At 40.5% G+C, this 16,430-nt stretch overlaps 1 protein-coding gene across 20 annotated transcripts in view; it reads left to right on the plus strand.

The window, feature by feature from the left end:
• The window catches only part of RBFOX2 (RNA binding fox-1 homolog 2), a 293,235-nt gene that overhangs the window by 81,683 nt on the left and 195,122 nt on the right, over window positions 1-16,430 (plus strand). For 19 of the 20 annotated variants that reach the window (XR_003511102.1, XR_003511103.1, XM_027541823.1 and 16 more), the window contains exon 2: window positions 9,738-9,788. The exons of the other annotated variant lie outside the window; for it this stretch is intronic. Coding sequence is in view for 17 of the 19 variants with exons in the window: in XM_027541823.1 (XP_027397624.1) it covers window positions 9,738-9,788 (51 nt within the window). In the remaining 2 variants the exon portion in view is untranslated. The remainder of the gene's footprint in view (window positions 1-9,737; window positions 9,789-16,430) is intronic. 20 annotated transcript variants of the gene reach the window in all.

A 16,430-nucleotide genomic window follows, 5' to 3' on the forward strand; every position in this document is an offset into this window, starting at 1 on the left:
GTGGAATGAATTACTCTGTTTTGGTTTATTATGGGCTTCCCTGGTGGCTCAGACGGTAAAGAATCCTCCTGCAGTGCGGGAGACCTGGGTTCGATCCCTAGGTTGGGAAGATCCCCTGGAGAAGGAAATGGCAACACACTCCAGTATTCTTGCCTGGAGAATCACCATAGGCAGAGGAGTCTGGCAGCTACAGTCCAATGGGGTTGCAAAGAGTCAGACATGACTGAGCGACTCAGCACAGCACAGCATACAGTAGTGTGAAAGTTTAGTTTGCCAGTTAGCCATTGCACTTTCTGTTGGAACTGTGTTATTAGATACTACCAGGTTCATATCCCTTATAAGTCCTCTTATCTTTGGGTACCTTGAGCCTTGTATGGTTTGGACACAGAATAATGATCTGTGGTTGTTAAGCAGTCTCTTCCTGACTCAGAAGTACTTGTTGCTAGGGTTGGTTTTTTTACGTAATGACATGTGGAACTTAGCTGCCTCTTCAGTTCCTGTGGTGTTCCTTCCGTGTCCCCATTCAAAAATAGGCTACTTCAAGTAACTTGGGCTGTAAAACAAAGGTATTGAAATACCCTGCGAAACTTGATTTGCTCTTCTTCCCTAGCCAATATGGTCTAAATCAAATTTTCCTTCCATTGTTAAATGTATGTAAGGTAATATGAAATTAATCTTCAACTGAGAGTAAGTAAGTCAATGAAAAACTTGGTACCATTGACCAGGCTTGTTTGTTAGAGGAGAGCTTCATTCTTACTTTCCTTTGCTTCCTTTTCCTTTCCTCTTCCCAAATTGCCTGATGGCAAGAACTTACTTTGTTCCAGTCTTAGTATTTTTCTTCCTCTTCCATCTTGTGAAGTGGGTTTGATTTTGTTAGACACAAAAGAAAGACAGTAAGGTGGGTTAAATTTTTTTTTTCCTGATTGCTTAATGTAGCTTTCTTGTACATTTTCAGTTTTGTGCTCCTGTTCCTAGACAACCTTCATCACTGATAGAAGCCAGTAAAAAAAATACTCTTGTGATAAATCTCTGGATGCTGAACACATGGCCTGTTAAGTGGGTGAAACCAGGGGAGGCTGGCAGAGTTGTGTCTTCCTTAGACTCCTCAGAGTTTTATTGGTCGTTGCTTAGGATTCATGGCTAGTATGTTATATCACTACTGTATTTCTGTACTGAAAGCAGGACTTTCTTGATCTTCAGTGTCACTAAGTCCTTTTAGTGCCTCTCTTAAAAACATGCTTAAGTCAGCTGGTCTATTGTACCTCCTAGGTGCAGTATTCTAGGTGATTTTAACTTGGAATGTGCAAATATATTACTGGCCCTTTGTATGTATTTAATCATTTAGAAATGATGTTGATGATTTTCAGAATGCATTTAGAGGAGTGGTTTTAAAATCCACTGTGTCTTTTCAGCATTCCTTGGTCCTTGACAGTGTGGAGATCCTGTCCTCCTGTACGAGATTAGAGGCTATTACCCACTCATCGCCCACCCCCAACTCCAATACACACGTTTCCAAAAAATCTTATGGAGTCCTGTAGTTCTTTTTATAGATGTTAGTTGTGTTATCAATCACATTATCTTGTTGTTATTATGACTTAGAGCTCCTCAAGGGCAGGGATACCAGCACCGTACTTGTCATAAAGCAGTTGTTAAATACACTTTTACTGAATAAATGAAGGATGCTTCTGCTTAAGTGGCTTCTTCAAACATAGATGCAGTGGGAGCTTCTAAGCAGCCAGTGAAGAATATAAAAATCAGGTAATATTTTTCTTCACTTCTTTCAGTGTCCGTTGTACATGCACGATCCATCACAATTACTTTATTTGTTAGTTACATACATTAATTAATCAGAAGCTTCTAAACAGGTTTAATTGTTGACCTGTAGTAAGATTCTTAAGGTTAGTATTTTATTTCTTACATATTCTTTTTTTGGGGGAGGGGGAGGCAGCTTATATGTCTTGGCAATCATTTTCTAAGTCTTCCAGTCTTACTGGGTCAGTAACTCTTGCTTATGGCAATACAGCTGCTAAAGCCTTTCCTCTTTGGAGTTTAAACACATCTGATTTCTGTCCTATCTGTTCCATGTAATTTCATCTCTGCTTTAAATTTGTTATTAATATATAACTCAATCACTTTGCCATACACCTGAAACTAACACAACATTGTTAGTCAACTGTACTCCAGTATGAAATAAAAAATTTTAAAAATAATACATTTCAGCAGTTATTTTTACTCTGATTTAAAAACTCCTATCTGCACGTTTTTAGACAATTATACCAATCTCTCCCAGGACCAGTACTGGTTTGTGCAGGTTGTCATGAGGTAATAGAGTACCAGGTACAGAGTTAAAAGACCTGAATCTGAAGGCAGCTCGACCACTATCATTGGCTGTTTGGCCTTCAGCAAACCACTTACTCATTCTGAAATTCAGTTTTGTCCTCTGTAAAATGAGGGTTATGAAACCCATTTTCTGCATTGTGAGGACTAAATAAGATTATATGAAGGTATTTTTGCACAAAATACCTGTTTGTATAAACCATTATGAAACACTGGTAATAGTGACTGTTTTTGTTCTTAATACATGAATTTTACATTTTGTATATTCAAATAATTCCCATAGGCAATGCCCTGTCAACCTTCCACAAACCTTACTCTTCTCCCTAGAGGGAACCACTGTTAGAACTTGTTGTATATCCTTCTAGATTTTCTCTGTGCAGGTATTTTTGATTTTATATTCATGTAGAAATACCTCTTTTGTATTGTGATTTAAAGGAATAGCACACTGATTTGTTTCGCTGTCATTCCCTTCTCCAGGGGATCTCCCTGACCCAGGGACTGAGTCCCGGTCTCCTGCATTGCAGGCAGATTCTTCACCATCTGAGCTATGAGGGAAGCCCATAGGATACCTCTTTTGTATTGTGATTTAAAGGAATAGCACACCGACTGTTTTGCTGTCATTTAGTATGACTTGAGATAGTTCATTGAGATTTTTCACCTTTTAAAAAGCTTGCAGAGTTCAACAGATGATGTTGAAACAAGAGAATAGTTGATAACTCTATTTCCCTATAATTGAGGTTCTTTTTAGTTTTTCAGTGTTGGAAACAGCACTAAATTAAAAAGCCTTTGCAGTTGCATTGTTAAATTCTATAGGAAATGGTGTTGTAGTAAATGTATAGACTCCAGAACAAACAAGGCTCTTGGGGATTTTGGAAGGAGCCCTGTTCTTTTTGTTATGGCCCAGCATGCTTCTTTGAGCACAAGTTCAGGTGATTCTTTAGATAAGTTAGAGATACGAAATTACAAAAAGGGATGAGTATTTAATATTTTAATAATTATTACAAAGTTGCTTTCCCAAAGAGTTGTCCTAATATACATGTATTCCTACTGTTAGATGTGAAGATGTCTATTGACTCTTCTTGCCAATTTGTCATATTTTTATTTTTGCCAGTGTATGGGTGGAAGGTGATACCTCAGCTCTGAAAGAATGTTTACAGGCAGCGTGGTTTGTGAGTATAACTGGGAACAATTTAAGTCTGTTAACAGGAAAGCAAGAGGGATAAATAAATTGTGACATAGTCATAAGATAGAAAACTAAGCAGTGGTCAAATAGTGCATATAGTGGTCAATTAGTGAAATATAGTGACATGCGTAAGTGGAGATAAATCTCAGAATATTGAGAAAAGAAGGAAATTGCTATGCAATAGGATTCATTTCTATAAAATTCAAAATCATGCAAAGTTCATGCATTTTGAAGGGACAAGTATATATACAGTAAAACTTAAAAAAGAAAGCAAACCTGTGTCGTTAAGTGTAGGCCACCTTCAGTGAGGCAGGACGTGCCTGAGGGCTGGAGAGTTCTGAGTGAGAGATGGGGAAGAAAGGAGAACCGCTTTGCTAAGCAGGTGAAGGAGGAAGTCCATTTCCTCTGGCACATCTCTGTGCACCTGTTATTACATCTGTCTTTGCTATTAAAGTTTTTGACAGTGCTCGCTTGTAGGAGGATTTTTTTTTCCCTTATAAAAAGTATTGTGCATTGTTGAACTCAAAGAGTATATGTATGGGATAGCCTCTGGGAGTGATGAATCTTTGTTAATGATGCTTTTGGGTGTTTTTGATGACTTTCTTAATCCTCTAATTCCTTTCTCAGACAGTCTTGAAATTTATTGTAAAGGAATAATACGGCATGATTATTAAAAAAGATAATTTGATAAAATGGGAAGAACAGGGGCTTTGGCGTACAACAGACCTGGCTTGAAAGTTTGACTTTCCCACCTATTATCTGTGTTTTATTATCTTCTTCTCTTTGCCACTTTCTCTTCCCTCTCTCCCCATCATCCTAAAACCATGCCTGATTGATTGCTCAGTATCATCGTGTTTATCATCAGCATTGTTAAAATCTGGAGGGAATGGTGTTGAAGTAAATGTACGGACTCCAGAACAAACAAGGCTCTTGGGGATTTTGGAAGGAGCCCTGTTTTTGTTCTGGTCCAAGCTGCACGTGGGCTTTCCAGGTGACTCAGTGCTAAAGAACTTGCTTGCCAAAGCGAGATGTGGGTTTGATTCCTGGGTTGAAAAGATCCCCTGGAGAAGGAAATGGCAACCCACTCCAGTATTCTTGCCTGGAGAATCCCCATGGACAGAGGAACCTAATCATGGGGTCACAAAGGAGTTGGACATGACTGAGCAACTAAGTAACAACAACAAAGCTACAGGTGTCTCCCCTGTAAAACTTGGTGTGAGAATAGCCAGCCAACATTGCCTATTATTAGTGTTTTTAAATAACAAGTTTATTAACCTATAATTCACAGGCCATAAATCTCACCCTTTTAAAGTGTTTTTAGTGGTGGTTGGTGTTTTGGGGTTTTCAGCAAAATCAGAGTTGTGAATCCATCATCACTAATTCCAGGACATTTTCATCACCAAAAGTAAAACACAGTACCCATTAGCAGTCACTCCTTTTAGTCCCTAGACTACTCATCTTCTTTCTTTATGGATTTGCCCATTCTGAATATCTCCTATAAATGAAATTATAATTTGTGGCTTTTGTCTCTGATTTTTTTCACTTAGCATGATGATGTTAAAGTTCATCTTTGTTTTACCTATACTTCATTCCTTTTTTATTTCTAAATAATACTCAGTTATACATATACCACACTTTGCCTCTCCATTCATGAGTTGATGGGCATTTGTGTTATTTCTGCTTTTTGGCTATTATGAAATAACTCTGCCATGTACGTTTGTGTACAAGGCTTTCTATGGATGTATGTTTTCAGTTTTCTTGGTCACACCTAGTGTGGAATTGCTGGATCACATGGTCACTTTTTTTTTTTTTTTTTTTTTAACATTTTGAGGGATTTCCAAACTGTTTCCAAAGTGATGCACCATTTTGCACTTCTAACAGCAATGTGAGATTCTAGTTTCTCCGTATCATTGATGATGCTGTTATTGTCTGACTGTCTGACTGTAGCTGTCCTAGTGGGTGTATTTCTCATTATGGTTTTGATGTGCATTTTTCTAATGACCAACAGTGTTGAGTATCTTTTCATGTGCTTATTGGCCATTTGTATATCCTCTTTGGAGAACTTCCTGTTCACAGCTTTTGCCCATTTAAAAATTTGGGTTATTTGTCTAAGAGTTCTTTTATGTTCTGGAGTATAAGTCCCTTGTTGGACAAAGGATTTGCAAATATTTTCTCCCATTATGTTGTCTAACTTGATGGTATCTTTTCCTCCCCAGCAGTATTGAGACATAATTGGCATTAACAATGTATAAGTTTAATGTGTACAACTTGTTGGTTTGATACATTTGTATATTACAAAATGATTAATACCATAGCTGTAACTAACACCTGCATCATTGTCACATAATTATCTTTGTGTGTGTCTGTGTGGTGAGAACATTTACAGCCTATTCTCTTAGCAAAGTTCAAGTATATCATACAGTCTTGTTAACTGTAATCACTGTGTGTGTGTATTAGATCCCCAGAAGTGATGGTGTCCTTTGAAGTACTGAACTTTTAAGTTTTGATGAAGTTCATTTAATCTGTTTTTCCTTTGTCATTTGTGTTTTTGTAGTTATATCGAAGAAACCATTACATAATCAAAGGTCAGGAAGATTTCCTTTGTTTTCTTTTAAGTGTTGTATGATTTCAGGTCTATGATCTGTCTTGAGTTAATTTTGTATATGGCATAAGACAGAGTTCCAGCTTTATTCTTCAACATGAGATATCCAGGTGTTCCAGTGCCATTTGTTGAAAAGGTTATTCTTTGTTCCATTGTTTTTCTTGGCACACTTTTAAAAACTCAGTTGATCATAACTGCAAGGGTTTATGTCTGGACTCGTAGTTGTACCTCGTTGGTCTGTCTGTCTGTTCCTAAAAGTATTACACTGTTTTGATTACTGTAGCTTTGTAATGTGAGCCCTTCAACTTGGTTCTTTCTCATGATTGTTTTGGTACCTATCAGTTGTTTTTTTTTTTTGGCACCTATCATTTTTAAAGGCAATTATCTTTGGTGTACTGTCTTTGGGAAGACAATTTATAAATGTCCAAAATAGAGACTTAGGAATAAAAAAAAAGAGAACTTGAATTGTCTGTGAGTCAGCAACTGAATGCTTAATTTGTTCAGTCGCTCAGTTGTGTCCAACTCTTTATGATCCCCATGGACTGCAGCATGCCAGGGTTCCCTGTTCTTCACCACCTCCTGGAGCTTGCTCAAACTCATGTCCATCGAGTCAGTGGTGCCATCCAACCATCTCATCCTCTGTCATCCCCTTCTCCTCCTGCCTTCAATCTTTCCCAGCATCAGGGTCTTTTCTAATGAGTCAGCTCTTTGCATCAGGTGGCCAAAGTATTGGAGTTTCAGCTTCAGCATCAGTCTTTCTAATGAATATTCAGGATTGATTTCCTTTAGGATTGACTGGTTTGATCTCCTTGAAGTCCAGTTCAGTTTAGTCACTCAGTTGTGTCTGACTCTTTGTGACCCCATTGACTGCAGCACGCCAGGCTTCCCTGTCCATCACCAACTCCCGGAGCTTATTCAAACTCTTCCATTGAGCTGGTGATGCCATCAAGAGTCTTCTCCAGCACCATGGCTCAAAAGCATCAGTTCTTTGGCATTTAGCTTTCTTTATGGTCCAACTCTCACATTCATACATGGCTACTGGAAAAACCATAGCTTTTGACTATACGGACCTTCGTGGGCAAAGCAATGTCTCTGCTTTTTAATACGCTGTCCAGGTTTGTCATAGCTTTTCTTCCAAGGAGCAAGCGTCTTTTAATTTTGTGGCTGCAGTCACTATCTGCAGTGATTTTGGAGCCCAAGAAAATAATGTCTGTCACTGTTTCCCTCTCTATTTGCCATGAAGTGATGGGACCGGATGCCATGATCTTTGTTTTTTGAATGTTGAGGTTTAAGCCAGCTTTTTCACTCTCCCCTTTCACCTTCATCAAGAGGCTCTTTAGTTCCGCTTCTCTCTCTGCCCTAAGGGTGGTGTCATCTGCATATCTGAGGTTATTGATACTTCTGGCAATCTTGATTCCAGCTTGTGCTTCATCCAGCCCTTCATTTCACATGATGTACTCTGCATATAAGTTAAATTAGCAGAGTGACAGTTTACAGCCTTGACATACTCCTTTCCCAGTTTTGAACCGGTTTGTTGTGCTATGTCCGGTTGTAGCTGTTGCTTCCTGACCTGCATACACATTTCTCCGGAGGCAGGTAAGGTGGTCTGGTATTCCCATCTCTTACAAGAATTTTCCACACTTTGTTGTGTTCCACACAGTCAGAGCCTTTAGCATAGTTAGTGAAGCAGATGTTTTTTTTTTTTTTGGAATTTTCTTGCTTTTTCTATGCTCCAACGATTCCTAATAATTTCTGATTATTGAACCTTGTTTATTTATTTACACATTCTTTTGAATGTTCAGCATGTGTTAGACACTGTGCTTGACTGTGGGGAAATCATGATGAACAAGACATGGGGTCTATGCAGGGAGCTTAAGTTGACACCTTGCGCTTTCATGTTTTTGAAAGGAGTGTGTACTTTTGATGATCAAAGATGTAGATAAAATCAAAGCAGATGTACCATTAGATGGAAGGTTCACTATCTTGTCATAAAAGAAGGTCCTATCAATGAAAATTCTTAACTTACCGTCTGCTAGTAGGAGTGGAAATACAAATGAATTGAAGAGGATGAATATCTTTGAGGTAGCTGTATTGAGCCCCTTGAAAAAACTACAGAAACACTATTTTCTCATTTACATCTTTATGTGCATGTGTGTCTTCTCCCATTCTAAAGTTCCCTTGGAGGCAAGGGCCTTGTTTTATTCATCTTTCTTACTCTGTCAGTCATCTAAACAGTTCTTGCAAAATATAAGATATTCAGTGTATGTAAACTGAATGACTGAATGAGTCAAGTAAGCCATGAGTGAGTGCTCATATGGTATGACCTTATACTTAATTAGGGTTTGCATAGCTTCTATTGGTTACCATTCTAGGCCTCAAGGATCTTGATTTAATGGTTAATGTGAAGATGAGACACTCAGTATGATGTGGGTGTGTGCATGCTAAGTCACTTCATTTGGGTACAACTCTGCACAATCCCACGGACTGTAGTCCGCCAGGCTCCTCTGTCCATGGGATTCTCCAGGCAAGAATGCTGGAGTGGGTCGCCATTCCCTCCTCGAGGGGTCTTCCTGACTGAGGGACTGAACCCATGTGTCTGATGTCTCCTGCATTGGCAGGCGAGTTCTATACCACCGGTGCCACCTGGGAAGACCTACTCAGTATGATACACCTTTAAAAAAAAATGAATTTAATTATAAATAATACGGAAAGTAAATTGTGCAAATAACCTAATAAATTTAACACGTATACGTATTAGGAGTCACTTGAGTCCATAGGATGTAGGATGGTAGAGGAAGTCTGGAACAGGGGCAAAATTGAAGGAAGGCAGAGTGATAGAGGGAAGGGACAAAATTTGTCCAGGTCAAGAGGCAGTTCTTAGTAGGGGTGATGCTGTCCCCTTCCCAATGATGGTACTTTTGGAAATATGTGAAGGTTTTTCGTTGTCCAGTGTTCGGGAGTGCTACTGGCTTTTAGAGTTCAGGGGCCAGACATGCTGGAGTCCCATAGTGTGAAGTTAAGAGTTGATCTGCCCCAAATCCCTGGACTGCTCTGTTGGAGAGGCTCTGAGAAGCAAACATTTAGCTGGATGAGGAGGAACACAGTGCTTTATGGATAGTGCTCCTAAGAAAATACTGTTTTTCATGTTTTTGTTTTTGTTTTTTTTTGCTATCCTGCATGCTGAACTCCGGAGAAGGCAATGGCACCCCACTCCAGTACTCTTGCCTGGAAAATCCCATGGACGGAGGAGCCTGGTAGGCTGCAGTCCTTGGGGTCGCTAAGAGTCGGACACGACTGAGCGACTTCACTTTCTCTTTTCACTTTCATGCATTGGAGAAGGAAATGGCAACCCACTCCAGTGTTCTTGCCTGGAGAATCCCAGGGACGGGGAAGCCTGGTGGGCTGCTGTCTATGGGGTCACACAGAGTCAGACACAACTGAAGTGACTTAGCATAGCATAGCATGCTGAACTCAGAGATGTTCATAGGTAGAGTGGAGTAGAGCAGTGGAACACCTTAGGAACTACTGCAGGAATTTATGTCTGATCATTTTGGATGATTCTTAACACTGTCTTTTGTCTTATGGTTTTCTTTTCTTTTCTTTTCTTTGTCTCAGAACGAGCCTCTGACCCCAGGTTATCATGGATTCCCAACACGGGACAGCCAGGTTGGTATAAGTTGTTTATAACTCAGATGTGGTGTGTGTGTCTTTTATCTAAGAGTGCTACATGATAGAGAGCATTTCCTGGAATTATTTATTTTGGAGAGTGATTTGGTTAGTTTCAGCAATGAATTTACATTAGCAATATATAAAACATATTTCTTAACCTTAAAGGTATTGTAATCACATTATTGAAATTGTGGATATTATAGGGGGAAAGTCACTCAAGCACAGTTGTGATTGCTTTTGTTTTTTCTTTTACAAGCTACATGATAATTTTTTTAACCTGGTTTTCTTGATGTCTCATAATTTTGTGTTGGACTTGTCTGTTTATTCCCAACCACTTAGCCCCTGCCTCACAGATTTTTGGAGTCCCTGTGGTAATCAGCAACAAGAAAATTCCATTCTTGTCCCTGGGGGAATTCAGCCTTATGGTTTTAATCAGGGAAGTTTCTGCTGCCTTTCTTTGTTAGATTAGGGAGGATGATTGGAGAAAGCCCAGGCCCCATTTGTGGGTTAGAGCGAAACTGTCTCCTGCCAAGACATCCTCAGAAAGGTTTAGGGAAGGGTGTAGAACGCCTTCCCTATTTGTGTGCTTTTCGGATCTGGTGAGGCTGACAGAGTTAGGGTAGAACAGGTTAGCCTGCCTCAGAGAAATGATATAAGACACCTTGCCTCTGGAATTTACCTCCTGCTGTTTGGAGATATTGATACTCTTCAGATTTAAAAGGGTAGCTCCTAGAAATATCTCTGTATTTCTAGCCATCATTTATATCTTTGAATGCCTATCCACTATTCCTTATCAGTTCAGTTCAGTCACTCAGTCGTGTCCAACTCTGTACAAACCCATGAACCGCAACACGCCAGGCCTCCCTGTCATCACCAACTCCCGGAGTCCACGCAAACCCATGTCCATCAAGTCGGTGATGCCATCCAACCATCTCATCCTCTGTCTTCCCCTTCTCCTCCTGCCCTCAGTCTTTCCCAGCATCAGGGTCTTTTCCAGTGAGTCAGCTCTTCGCATCGGGTTGCCAAAGGTATTGGAGTTTCAGCTTCAGCATCAGTCCTTCCAATGAACACCCAGGACTGATCTCCTTTAGGATGGACTGGTTGGATCTCCTTGCTGTCCAAGGGACTCTCAAGAGTCTTCTCCAACACCACAGTTCAAAAGCATCAATTCTTCGGCGCTCAGCCTTCTTTATAGTCCAGCTCTCACATGACCACTGGAAAAACCATAACCTTGACTAGATGGACCTTTGTGGATAAAGTGATGTCTCTGCTTCTTAATACACTGTCTAGGTTGGTCATAACTTTCCTTCCAAGGAATAAGTGTCTTTTAATTTCATGGCTGCAGTCACCATCTGCAGTGATTTGGGAGCCCCAAAAAATGAAGTCAGCCACTGTTTCCACTGTTTCCCCATCTATTTGCCATGAAGTGATGGGACCAGATGCCGTGATCTTCGTTTTCTGAATGTTGAGCTTTAACCCAACTTTTTCACTCTCCACTTTCACTTTCATCAAGAGGCTTTTTAGTTCTTCTTCACTTTCTGCCATAAGGGTGGTGTCATCTGCATATCTGAGATTATGGATAGTTCTCCTGGTAATCTTGATTCCAGCTTGTGCTTCTTCCAGCCCAGCGTTTCTCATGATGTACTCTGCGTATAAGTTAAATAAGCAGGGTGACAATATACAGCCTTGACATATTTCTTTTCCTATTTGGAACCAGTCTGTTGTTCCATGTCCAGTTCTAACTGTTGCTTCCTGACCTGCATCCAGGTTTCTTAAGAGGCAGGTCAGGTGGTCTGGTATTCCCATCTCTTTCAGAAATTTTAAGTTTCTTGTGATCCACACAAAGGCTTTGGCATAGTCAATAAAGCAGAAATGTTTTTCTGGAACTCTCTTGCTTTTTCAGTGATCCAGTGGATGTTGGCAATTTGATCTCTGGTTCCTCTGCCTTTTCTAAAACCAGCTCGAACATCTGGAAGTTCACGGTTCATGTATTGCTGAAGCCTGGCTTGGAGAATTTTGAGCATTACTTTACTAGCATGTGAGATGAATGCAATTGTGTGGTAGTTTGAGCATTCTTTGGCATTGCCTTTCTTTGGGATTGGAATAAAAACTGACCTTTTGCAGTCCTGTGGCCACTGCTGAGTTTTCCAAATTTGCTGGCATATTAAGTGCAGCACTTTCACAACGTCATCTTTCAGGATTTGAAATAGCTCAACTGGAATTCCATCACCTCCACTAGCTTTGTTATTAGTGATGCTTTCTAAGGCCCACTTGACTTCACATTCCAGGATGTCTGGCTCTAGGTGAGTGATCACACCATCGTGATTATCTTGGTCGTGAAGATCTTTTTTGTACAGTTCTTCTGTGTATTCTTGCCATCTCTTCTTAATATCTTCTGCTTCTGTTAGGTCCATACCATTTCTGTCCTTTATCGAGCCCATCTTTGCCTGAAATGTTCCCTTGATATCTCTAATTTTCTTGAAGAGATCTCTAGTCTTTCCCATTCTGTTGTTTTCCTCTATTTCTTTGCATTGATCACTGATAAAGGCTTTCTTATCTCCTTGCTATTCTTTGGAACTCCACGTTCAAATGGGTATAGCTTTCCTTTCTCCTTTGCTTTTTGCTTTCCTTCTTTTCAGCTATTTGTAAGGCCTTCTCAGACAGCCATTTTCCTTTTTTGCATTTCTTTTTCTTGGGGATGGTCTTGATTCCTGACTCCTGTACTGTGTCACGAACCTCCATCCATAGTTCATCAGGCACTCTGTCTATCAGATCTAGTCCCTTAAATCTATTTCTCCCTTCCGCTGTATAGTCATAAGGGATTTGATTTAGGTCATACCTGAAGGGTCTAATGGTTTTCTCCACATTCTTCAATTTCAGTCTGAATTTTCAATCTTATTTGGCAATAAGGAGCTCATGATCTGAGCCACAGTCTGTTCCCGGTCTTGTTTTTGCTGACTATATAGAACTTCTCCATCTTTGGCTGCAAAGAATGTAATCAATGTGATTTCAGTGTCGACCATCTGGTGGTGTCGATGTGTAGAGTCTTCTCTTGTGTTAGGGTTGTCCAAAAAAGTCACTATTATTAGACTTGTCCAGTAATGATCATTAAGGGATGTGCATTATCAGAATGCTAGACCAAGGGGTTGACCTAGTTCCCCTTCCTAGAGCTTAATTAAATCTCATCAAAACCCCTGAAGCTGAGCTTAAACACCAGGATGGTGCCATAATCAACATTCACTATTTGAGTGCCTTCCAGATTTGGAAGTATTGGCTCAGTTCTTGCGTTTCTGGTGTTGAGTTGGCATCAGACTGGTCCAGGTAGGGTATGGCGAAAAGGCGGGAAGAGAAAGTGCTGTTCCTCTCTGTGTTCATCTCCCAGTGGGATCTCTATTGGCACTGAAGGTCGTTCCTGTGGGAGCTTTTGGTGAAAGAGATGGTCATTTACCCCAGACTTAAAGATGATGTAGAAGGTCTTCCTGTTTTCTTTCTGGTTTAGATTTGCCCTAGAGCTTCTGTAAGCTGTGAAATTCATGTCCTTTGATAGCAGTTCTGTATCCTGGCCATATAACGGAAAAAGTACCATTGCTTGGAGATCTAGGCCCCAGAGATTCTGATTGAGTGGGGCTAAGATTGGGCTTAACCATTCAGGTATTTAGAAATTCCTCCAGGTGATTTTTGCAGCCAAAATAAAAAACTACAATCCTTTGGGCTGCTTTGAAATGAGTGACATTTTCTATTTCACCCTGTACTTTCCACCTAGGATCTTGAAAACATAAGGAATCGTGGTCAGTCTCTGAATCTACTTTTGTATACTAACTCAAATATTTGCTTATAAAATGTTGCTTATTTTGGATATAGGCTTATTTTAGATATAGGAAGGTAAAACTAATTGAAGTTAAGTGTGGGGAACAGACTCACAAAGTTTAAAAGAATCTGAAAAGGTTCCACATAATGTGTCTTCCTGTGGGGATTACAGATCAATAAGGAATTAAGCAGAAGGAATTAAGAGGAATTTGTTAAAGCACAAAAAGTAGTCTCTGCTTAGAACCACTTTACTTTTCCTTTCTTTTGCAGCGGGACCCGCTTCTGTAGCCTGCACGTTTATTACACATACTGTCTGCTGTGGGCCTATGCAGACCCTTTTGCTGTGGTTTAAGGCTGCTTAATTTACTTTGAGGCACATTCTGATGGTGCCGGTTTATTTTAGTTTAATTTCTTGGGTTTTATTTTGTTTTTCTGTCTGGATCTTTGAATTAGAGACCTTAGTGTAGTGCAAACAGGCAAATATTGAATGGCTGCTTGTTGCATTTGATGAATACAGAATCCAAATGAATCCTGCTAATTAATGCGCCTAACCTTGTGAACTCTCACTTTGTGCTGTGAGATTTGGGAGGCATTTATCAGTGTGAAACACTGGTCACTGAGCAGCCTGAGCTGGGCAGAAACTGAACTTGTGGTCTTTACACCTCCCCAGAGTGCTTTGGCTCAGCACATCCAGAGACCAGAGAGTGGAGGTGAAGGTGAACTTTAATTATGTGAATCTTTATTTGTTTTTCCTTATTTTTTTGCATTTCCTTTCTAAGTAAATAGGAACCATCTCCAGACAGAATTCCTCTCAGCATCTAATGGTGATTTTAAAAGAGATAAAAATGACAATCTTTTGACTCTTGCAGAGTGGGGCTTTCATCAGTATTTTCTCCCCTTATCCTCACCACCACCTCTTGAATGGATAAGGCAAGTATTTCCTTTGGAAAGATAAGGAAACAGGCACACAGAGATTAAAGTGACTTATCCACAGTAACAATACAAGTTTGTAGCTGAACTAGCACTGAAATGTGTCCTCTGTTTTTGAGTGTCCTTTCCTCTATACTGGCCATTATTGACTTGACAAAGGAAAATGTGGTCATGTGCAGTATTTCTGCTCACTGACTTTATTTATTTATCATTTGGGGGCTTCATAGATCCCTTAACACTGAACTATAAATCTTTGAGTCCATGACCCTGGTTAAGAATTATAACAACAAAGTTCCTTAGCACTAAGTGGGCCAGCATTTCACCGTTATGGTGACCCTTTTCACCCTGTTACACACACCCCTGATAACACATGGAATCAAAAATGTGAGAAGGAAAGGAGGGGAGAAAAATCCACCTGTCACCTCATAGAGGTTTTGCTTTTTTATGCAATTTCAGCTCAGCGTTCTTTCCCAGTCAGTTAACAGGCTTTCAAGGATGGCACTCCATTGCTTTTACAAAGCACTCCGAGCACATCACAGTGCTTGCTGATGTGGTCCCTCCATGGAAGTGGAGGCGACAGACATGTTCCAGATTAGCAGAAGTGAAAACCTGCTCAGAAAGGCTGAATATTTTATCTCAGGCCATGCAGAATTTTAGGTTGATGACACAGTGTCATGGTTTAGATTCCTAGCTCTGTGATTTATGTGTATATGCACGTGCTTATGATAGAGTTCCTAAGTGTTGATTAAGGCTGGAATACTTTGTGGGTTTGTAATGTTCTCTGAATGAGAGAATATTTGTGTGCATTAGCACCAGAGATTTTATTCAGAAGGGACCTGGGAACAGCAGACTGATTAGAAGGGGCCTTGGTTCTGCACAGAAACTAATTGTTTCCGCTAATGTTTTTATTTTTTTGGAATGGTTTTCAGAGGCCCCTAGGAACTAGGAACTACAGTCGGGGATGGCGATGGCACCCCACTCCAGTGCACTTGCCTGGAAAATCCAATGGATGGAGGAGCCTGGTGGGCTGCAGTCCATGGAGTCATGAAGAGTCGGACACGATTGAGCGACTTCACTTTCATGCATTGGAGAAGGAAATGGCAACCCACTCCAGTGTTCTTGCCTGGAGAATCCCGGGGACTCGGGAGCCTGGTGGGCTGCCATCTATGGGGTTGCACAGAGTCGGACACGACTGAAGTGATTTTAGCAGCAGCAGCAGCAGGAACTACAGTGGTAGTCCTAAACCTAGACCTTGCCTGTCACCTCTTGGTGCTACAACGTACATCTGCTGTAATTAGGGTGACTGTATATAGTTTATCATTCAAGTTGGGGCAGTTTTGAGAGAGTAAAGGGATGCTAGTGTTGAAATAGTCTGAGGCAGATCTTAATGAATGGGATGTATGGTCATCCTAGCTATGATTGAAGAAATACAGAGAGTATCCCCTTAACCGGTCCCTGGAGGAGGGCATGGCAGCCCACTCCAGTATTGTCTCCTGGAGAAGCCCATGGCCATAGCAGCCTGGCAGGCTACAGTCCCTGGGGTCGCAGAGAATTGGACATGACTAAGCAACTGAACACCCCTTAACTGGGGTGATAAGGTTTGGGATTATGGCTTGGTGCATTGCCCACACTTGACCTGTGGGCATGAAGCATTGCCATTCACATTGGAGATGAGAGCACACTCTTGGTTGGGTTTCAGGTGTTGAATCAGCTAAGGAACTGGAATGTTAGTCAATTATTTTGCAGTTTACAGCGTGTGCTTCCATGTGTCAGTATGTTCAGCTTTGATCTTCACAACAGCTCTGCTAGGAAGCTCAGGCTTTATTATCCCTACTTTGTAGCTAAGAAAACCAAAGTAGAGTTTTTTTTTTTTTTTTTTTTTGACGAAGCCCCTAGCATTGG

The sequence above is a fragment of the Bos indicus x Bos taurus genome, chromosome 5 (genome assembly GCF_003369695.1).
Source record: "Bos indicus x Bos taurus breed Angus x Brahman F1 hybrid chromosome 5, Bos_hybrid_MaternalHap_v2.0, whole genome shotgun sequence".
NCBI lineage: Eukaryota > Metazoa > Chordata > Mammalia > Artiodactyla > Bovidae > Bos > Bos indicus x Bos taurus.